Source organism: Berghia stephanieae, chromosome 3, assembly GCF_034508935.2.
Source record: "Berghia stephanieae isolate SIO BIC M18660-M18661 chromosome 3, UCSD_Bste_1.3, whole genome shotgun sequence".
In the NCBI taxonomy this organism is placed as follows: domain Eukaryota; kingdom Metazoa; phylum Mollusca; class Gastropoda; order Nudibranchia; family Aeolidiidae; genus Berghia; species Berghia stephanieae.
The window spans coordinates 73,639,131-73,648,205 of NC_088362.1; the positions used below are offsets into that span (position 1 = coordinate 73,639,131).

The window sequence follows — 9,075 nt, forward strand, 5'->3', positions numbered from 1 at the left end:
TTTTTTGTTTTTTTTTCTTTGTTTTTTAACAAATTAATTTGTTAGTTCTTTTTTTTTTTTTTAAATTCTTAAAGTAATTACCCCTGTATTTTTATTGCCAGACAAAATAATTTTGCAAAACAATGTAATTTTCTATTGTATTCCGTATAATAAAACAAAACACTTTTATTCAAAAGTCACGACTAAATAAATATATAAAATACAACCACCATTTTGGTTTGCTCAACATTTGAATTAGTATACGAGAAATACTCTTCTGAGAAAAGGAGAGAGTTGAATTCTAACTGACTTATAGAGGAAATACGGAAGGGTGGGCAGATTCCGTACTTGCCCGTCCTGAAGCTAATACATACATAAGATAGTTCGCGATGAGAGCGGGAAGCTCGGGGTTGGTTGGGTAAGGAGTAAAGATAACACGGTCGTTATTGTTATAGTCTAACGAATGCATGAGGAGAAATTCGTAACATTATTTTGTCTTAATTGTATTGTATGAAGTATTGGCGAAAGCCTAAGATTAAATAAACGTTGTTTTTGTTTGTCTTATTTTGACTATGGAACTGATACTGATACGAGTACTTGTCATAGCAGAGCTGCCTACTTGAAATAGGAAAATAAAAATCGTAGTTTTCAGGGCTAATAAAATCGTAGATATTTTAACTACCCTTTTAAAAAATGACCGGAATTTCGACTGTTTTGATAGATATCAATTTTTTTAAACGAGAAAAAATGATTGGAAACGTAATAATGATGGTGATGGTGGTAGTGATAGTGGTAGCGGTGGTGGTAGTAGTAATGATGGTGGTGGTAGTAATGATGATGGTAATATTATTATTGTTATTATTATTATTATTATTATTATTATTATTATTATTATTATTATTATTATTATTATTATCATCATCATCATCATTATTATTATTGTTATTATTATTATTATATTATTATTATTATTATTATTATTATTATTATTATTATTATTATTATTATTATTATTGTACGTATTGGTGGTATTACTATTGTTGTATTTTTGTGTGGTTATTAATGGTATCAGTTTATTGTTTGGTTCCATTTACCATTTTTTCCCACGTTCATGTGGTCATCAAATTGTATGATTTATTGTCGAAAGCCTAAGATTGAATAAACTTTGTAATATCGTATGGTAACCATCATTGTCGACGACATCGTCGTTGTCATCATAATCATCATTATCATCATCATCATCATCATCATCATCATCATCATCATCATTATCTTCATCATTAACAACAACAACAATATTAACAACAAGTACTACAATAGCAATAAAAACAATATCAACATCATCATAACATTTCCGTCATCGTCTCCACAACTATCATTCTAACCAACAGCACCACCAAAACCACTACCATAATTACATCCTCCTCCACCACCACCACCACCGCTACCACTATTCCAACCACTACCACCACCGGCACAATCACTCTAATCATCAAGACAGCAGTGAAATGCAATTTGAGCTCTGAATGAAACTCGAGTCATATCGCTGTTGTTGCTTCTCGATTAAAACTTTAAGGTTACTACATACTACTGAAAACCAATAATGTAACAGAAATATTAATCTCGCCGTTGAGGGATTAAAGCAAATCTTTAATTTTTTCGAGTGAACGAAATGGACTTGTATTGTCAAGGTGTTGTCGCATTATGTCTCGTCGCTTTATTTTTTAGGTATTCTCTTTGGTGATTCAGTTTTGATTACGTTTGGAATAATTAAAATCTACTTGTATTGTCATTTCATTGTGAATGTGATTATTTGTGGTTGAAATATTATTTTTTAAAGGTGAAAAAAAAAATAATTAAAAAAAAATTAATTAAAAAATAAATAAATAAATAAAATAAAATAAAAAATAATATATATATATTTATGACCGAATCATCTTTGCCCCACCACTGTAAATAGGCTAGAACCGCCACTGGCGGGGATTCAAATGTACCTGCGTGAATGGGTTATTGATGTCCACTATATCATGGCTGACGATACGGCCAAGAGATTCACTGACACAGCCATCAGCAGTGCGCCCAGATTCGGTTACCACAAGGTAGTAAGTTCCAGCCTTGTTCTTGATCTGGCTCCCCAAAAACGCTCCTTGGACGTACCTGAAACACGTAAAACATGTCGTGCACTTCGAGAAGTCCAAATCATACAAAAATGAAACTGAAGCAAATCTTGATACCATGATCAAAGCACTTCGCAAAAAAAAATATATCAAAAATCATTTACTCTCCCTTCCCCCTCCGAGCCTCAGGAACCCAGTGGAAGCCACGATATTTGCATTTATTTAACTCTTACAATATCTGCCCGTTACCCATTTGTAATTGAGTTTATTGTAACAGTGTGACAAAAAAAAAAAAAAGGATTTACCTACGGACACAACGCTGATGTCAAAAAAAAAAAAGAAATAATATTTTTAAAAAACTAGGTTTGTTGTTTGTCACCTTTTCAGTTACAAATACACTCTTCTTTATTACTCATGGTGATGACTGCTCATCGACGCCAACTCCAACTTGCAATCGCTTATGAAACGGTACATTACTGAAAAACAAGTTGACTTATTTCACTGTATGATGAATTAAGAGACAGCGCAAGTCCTGTGATTGTTGAGTTATTATCTCCGTGTAAGCACAACTCGGTGTCTAAAACATTTGATTTCAGGTTTGAGGCTTTTTTTTCTTCTACTTCTCCAATTACCTTAATTTCTTTCTTTTCTTTTGCGGGTGTAAAAAAAAATCAATTACATTTAAAAAGTTGAACATGCCTTACATGTGTATTGGAATTCAAATTATATGTCTATCGCAAAGTACTTTCCGGCAGATGTAACAGACCCAGGTACCCATTTACTATTGGGGGACCGGGGGGGGGGGGGGTTCGGGAAAAAAATCTCGACTGTCCCCGGGGTTGATCTTGGTCTTTTTGAGTGTGAAGCGAGAGATCTACCAACTGAGCTAATCGGGACTCCCATGGCTGAATATTCTGAAGTTCAATTAATAGCTCAGTTTCAAACGTCCCTGCAACTTATTTGAATTTCGACTTTATTTTATGGTCCCGCTATAATTCAGCCTTGGGTTGGTTTGGGTTGATGGATCTGAGGATACTATAAGATTGATTAAGTTGAAGAACTCGGCGATAGACCAGCTGCAAAATACAGAAACCGGGATAAAATTTAGGTATTAAAATACGTTGAAAGAATAGTTTCCTTAATTGATAGAAATAGCTAGTCTAGATTTCTTTGATTAACAGAAAATTACTGGAGTTTTAAAAAACAACGTTGAAATCTATGCTGATTTAAAATATAAACTGATTTTAACTTGCTTCCAGTGGCGTGGGGCCATTGGATCGAATGGTGCCAGGCACCACACCAATCTTTTAAAAATCATTAACAGCATAATTTAATTAAAAATAAAACTGAGAGATTTTAACTCCACTGTCTTTCGCCAACTCGCCAACAACATACTGCCTTTTTAGTCTCCACTCTATAAGATTCCGAATCACGCACTGCGCCGACTCGTGTGTTGGTGACATCACTGCGCGAATTAGTGACTGAATCAACACCGTGGTGCAAAGCAATCCAAGCTCCAGTTAATGCTCTATCCATTAGTATCGCTACAGGTGATTGAGCGATAAACTAGGTCGAATTATACTATCTTCAAATAGCGGAAAACCCCTCGACTTGTGCCAGGATCTGAGAGCTCCACCGTTGGACTGGGGGGCTGCGCCAAATTAGAGTAACTTCGGCCATCCAAAATATTACATTAACTGTCAAAAACACTGATCATTGTCAAGTTTATTTGTAAGCAGCAAAGAAAAACAACATAAAACTTTAAAATATGACATATCAAACCCCCCCCCCCCCCTCACCTCTTTTTCACGATTATTGAATAAAGTAATTCTTTGCAACGAAGCATTGTGGACGAATTTACCAACATTTTTCTTGCTCGTTGTGCCGAGTTGATGGTTACGTGTGTATGAGTGTTTATTTGTGTGTGTGTGTGTGTGTGTGTGTGTTTGTGCGTGTGTATTTGTGTCAGTTAGAGAAAGAAAGCGAAGATTGTCAACAGTTATACTTTTGGTGTGTTTTTAGATTTTCTAAGTACTTAAGTGGAGTGATTTTTTCTTTGTGATGCTTTAAGATCTGAATCTACCTTTTATTTGTGCAATCATTAATCGTATTCCATTGATTTCGATTATTTGAGATATACTTTGAAGTTTTGTTTTGTTAAACAATGAATTGCAGTGAATCAAGTTGACTCTTTACTTCACCGACCGTTTGGGAGATTGACACTAGATGACAAATTAGAAATAAAAAGACTAGTTCCTCACCAACCAACTGATTTTGAATTAACACAGGTGTGGAAATTTCGAAAACGCTCTTTTTCAGTGACATTGTATGACAGGCATGAATGGCTCAGTTAGTTTAGAAAAAAACAACTTTTCTTTTGTTTTTATTGACTACTTTTTACAGATACAACAAACACTGACAAATCATGGACATCTATAGGCTATAGTGACCTTAACGACTTCCATCGTATTTCTTGACCTCCTGAACGTTGTTTTAGCACCCTTAAAAGAGTGAAACATTTCTTGCGAAATTCAATGAAACAGGAGCGGTTAAATTCGTTAATGATTCTGTCAATTCACAAAGCTGAAATAGATGCCATGCCAGATTTCAATAAACACATTATAAAAAGATTTGCAGAGATGAAACATCGCCGTGCAGATTTTTTTTACAAGTACTAAAAGTAAGTAATTTCTGTCATAGGTTTTTTTCTCTCTTTTGATTTACATTTATTACATATTGATTGCATTATCTACCAAATCCAAAAAATTAAATGGTGGACAAAGAATAATTACAAAGGCCTTTTCATACGGGACTTGTATCTCAGTGTTGTGGCTTGTTGTTTTCATGAATTATTTGTTTTTGTGAGTTTTGTCCAGTCGTAGAAACCATCGACCCTCCCCCCACCCTTCCAAAATAGAGAGTTTTTAACACGTGCTCTCTCCTCTTAATTGTGTTCACTGTCTTAGAATTTTTTTTCTTCTTCTAATCATGGCACCACCATATGCCGTCAATACGCCACGTCACGGCATTGTTTTAAGGATCTTTAAAAGATTAGAGTGAAGTCTCCCCATAACGCACGTTAAAGACTTTCGTGGTGATTTCGCCCTGATATAGCTTAACTTTTACTTGGAGGCGACAATTTTTTAACCATAACTACACATATTATGTCGCTGAGAGATGTACTTTACTTTAAGGTCAAACAATTGGCGTGGAAAGTAGTCCCCTCATAAGGCACACTTTATACAAGAGTTTCTCAGTCTCAAGATGGTTTTCTCTCTTCCGTTTGTTTCCTTTTTTTTTTAATTTTGATTATTGTTTATTATTTTTTATTAATTTCTGTCTTTATTTTGTATATGTTTGTTTGATTTTTGTTTGGTTTTTCATTGTTTTGTTTCTTTGTGGGGTGTGTTGGTTCTTGTTTTTGTTTTGTTTTGTTTTATTATTATTATTTTTTTTTTTTTTGGTTGCTTTTTTGTGTTGTTGTGTGGTTAATTAAAAAATCAACAGAATTATTTCTTCTTTTGCTTTGTTTTGTTTTGTTTTTGTTTTGTTTTTATTATTTTTTGTTTTGTTTTGTTTGTTTGTTTTTTGTTAGTTTTTTTTTGGGGGGGGCGTTTGGGGGGGGGGCGGGGTTGGACACTTCTTTGACACATTGATTTTGACCGAGCCTATTTTGCCTCACTAGTAAGACCAATATAATATCAAGCACCTACCAGCTGTCAGGAGCATCGTGATTCATAGAAAAGTCGTCATCCAACTCCATGCCAGGAAAAAGTGGTCCACCCAAAATAGGGTTGACCATTCCAGAACCTTGTGGGCGTCTTTTTGTGATTGTGAGGCGCATCTGGCTGTAATGCAAGATTGAAGATTAATCAAAAACACAATATAAATAAATATATTCCTTTAAGGATTCCTCTGACGCTTAAGCGCGTAGCAGTAATGGCCCAAGCAGTTATAGATTTATAGTGTCTTCTCCATACAGAATTGTCGGAACACATATACAATTTTTAATGGTATCTCACTCATTCAAGCTTTATTTATTATATTTGTTTGTTTGTTGTTGATTTTTTTTTCGTTCAACACTTGGTCATAAATCTTGGATCGGAAGGTTCTGGGTTCGAGCCTCGTTCGGCGCATGGTTGAATCCTTGGAGAAGGCTCTTTACTCACATTCTCTCACCGTACTCAGGTGTAAAATGAGTACCTGGCCGTTAACAGCTTTGCCTCTGTCCGAAAGAAATTGTAATATCGCCTAACAGGCGTCATGTACCGTCCGACGTGTTAAATGTTGCTGTTAGCAAGGGACCCCCTGTAAAGCGCTATGAGCACGTTTAGTGGATATTGCTCTATATAAAAGCTCAATTTTAAAAAGCTCAATATAAATCTTACATCACAAGCAAATGGTCGAAGTTATAACAAGGATCGAAGATTATATTTTAGCGAGTGTCATGGTCATTCTTCACTTGAAACTGATGGAAGCCAAGATCAAATTGTCGATGTCTCTTATTTTTTAAAAAACTAATGGTCACCTCGGTAAATATTTATTCACGAATATTTATGTTGGGCTTTGTTTTCATGAATCAAAGGTGCCACATAAAGAGAGGCGGTTTAGAATGCAGACTTAGAATACAGTTTACTATGTATTTAACAGTGCGCGAGAGACTATCATTATTAAAAAACCAGGATTTTTTTTTATCGATGTGCATCCCAGGGTTAATTTCATTTGCAATGAATAAATTAACTCAATAGAAATTAATGTGCTGATGTTCTTTGTCTAGGGATGAGGTGTGCCATAAGGCGAGTGACATTTCATGTTATGTGATAATGTCATAGCGACGCATACTCATTTGCATATCTAATAACCCAAATTGTTAAGGGCTCATTGTTGAATGGAAAAACTATCAAACCAACGCGAAATATTGTCTCTTATAGAATAATTGCGTTCGCATATCAGACCTGTAAATATACAACATCGAGTCATAGGGATTATTCTGTTTTGTGATGCCATTTGAAGCACAAAAAGTCAACAATCCTGTTAACCCACAATTATATTAAGGATTAGTATATCTTTAAAATAATAATAATAATAATAATAATAATAATAATAATAATAATAATAATAATAATAATAATAATAATAATAATAATAATAATAATAATAATAATAATAATAATAATAATAATAATAATAATAATAATAATATTTGGATGATGAAAACGTTTGTGATACAATTTTTTTTCTTTTGAAGCACTTGCAAAACATAAGCCATTTTTTTCTTCAATAGATTAAAAGACAACTCCTAAGCTTTTTTTTAGATTCCGATAGAATATGGGGTATTTGTTCCTTTGATTTATAATATTTTTAGCAAGGATTTTTTTCTATGATATTTCAGATTTTAAAGGAAGGATGTACTTTAAAAACTGCGCACACGCGCACGCGCACACACACACACACACACATACAAACACACACACATACAAACACACACACACATACATACACATACACATCTCACGACCGCGCATGTGTGCGCAAATAAACGTAAAGTTGTATCATCTTTAATCACTGTCGCTTGCTTTTTTATTATTATTTTTTTCATCTTATTTTATTTATTTATTTATTTATTTATTTATTTATTTATTTATTTATTTATTTATTTATTTATTTTATTCATCTCTTTATTTATTTAATTATTTATTTATCTTTGTAGAGTAAGAACATTTCCTGTCAGTACTCACCTACTAGGATCCATCTTGTCATATCCAATAGCAGTGTAGATTTCTTCCTGTCTTTGTGGTCTCATACCTAGACCATTGAAGTACGGGCTTTGTCGCTGGTAGGGGTTAGGAAACAATCGCGTCAGAGGATTGAATCCAAGAGAGCCCCCAATTCCACCCAAGAGCGGGTTGTTCATCAAAGGAATAGGGGCGATAGGCCCGGGACCCATCGGGAATCGAGAGAATGGAATCGGTAGATCATTGTCAAAGTCAAAGTCAATGTCATCGAAATCCGAGTCTGGTCTGCTGATGATTCTCGAAACCCGGGGTAAAAAGGATGAACCAAGACTTTCAGTGTTGCTGGTGTAGATGATAAGAATTATGACGATGATGTTGAGGAGTGAAAATGTTGCCATACTGTTTGAACGGTTATTCGTATGTTCTTTGAAATGGTAAATGACGATAGTATTCGTTGAACTATTCAATATTTGAATTTGTTGCTTTGTCGATTTTTCTCTTGCGAAGTTATCTTATTTTGTTGAGTTCAGTAAAAGTTTCTTGGAGTTCTTAAGTGTATTTCTTTGATTTGGTTATCACTAAGTGTTATCTAGTTGCTAAGTGGATTAATTGCTTTGAAATTCTTTAATATTATGAAAATAAGATATTGTTGATATTATTATCTAATTAATTTTTTTGTTTAAATCTCGTTACACTATTTACACGTTCTACTTGAAAAAAAAAAGTTGAATCTACTATCTAACCTAAATAAAGTTCTTAAACTTTCCTTGCCATGAGTATACCTTTATATACCAAGCCACTCCTTGGCTTGACCTTTCACAAATCAGATTCATTATGGTCGACACAAACTTGGAAAACGACAGGAACAGCCATGTTGTCAATTTTATGGCCAAATCTGACAAACTTAAATGGCTCGCCAAATTGGGTACTAATGAATTGCCAATACATTAATTGCTTCTTAAATCCGTGTAAATGAACGTGTTATGGAGGATGGGCCGTTATGAAACAAACAACTTATGTCGTGATCGTAGCAACATAAGATGAGTGATGACATTAGACCAGATAAATTACATCTTTCCGATGAGGCTTAGACATACCTACTTTTAAATTCTTAAACTTAGTAGTCACGTGACAAAAATTTACCCAGTTCTCGGGAAAATAAAATACAGCTTTATTGTCAACATAATTAAGTCTATAGGTAGATCAACAATTTGATTCAAAGCCCTGCAATTCGAGATGTTTAG

General features: G+C 34.1%; 1 protein-coding gene across 1 annotated transcript in view; it reads right to left on the reverse strand.

Moving 5' to 3' along the window:
- Window positions 1–8,641, reverse strand: part of LOC144968407 (uncharacterized) — a 13,869-nt gene extending 5,228 nt beyond the window's left edge. The window contains exons 1-3 of the mRNA XM_078906717.1: window positions 7,835–8,641; window positions 5,810–5,944; window positions 1,974–2,136 (exon numbers count right to left, since the gene is read on the reverse strand). Of these exons, the coding sequence (XP_078762843.1) occupies window positions 1,974–2,136; window positions 5,810–5,944; window positions 7,835–8,229 (693 nt within the window). The 5' untranslated portion in view covers window positions 8,230–8,641. The remainder of the gene's footprint in view (window positions 1–1,973; window positions 2,137–5,809; window positions 5,945–7,834) is intronic.
- Between the last annotated feature and the right edge of the window lie 434 nt (window positions 8,642–9,075).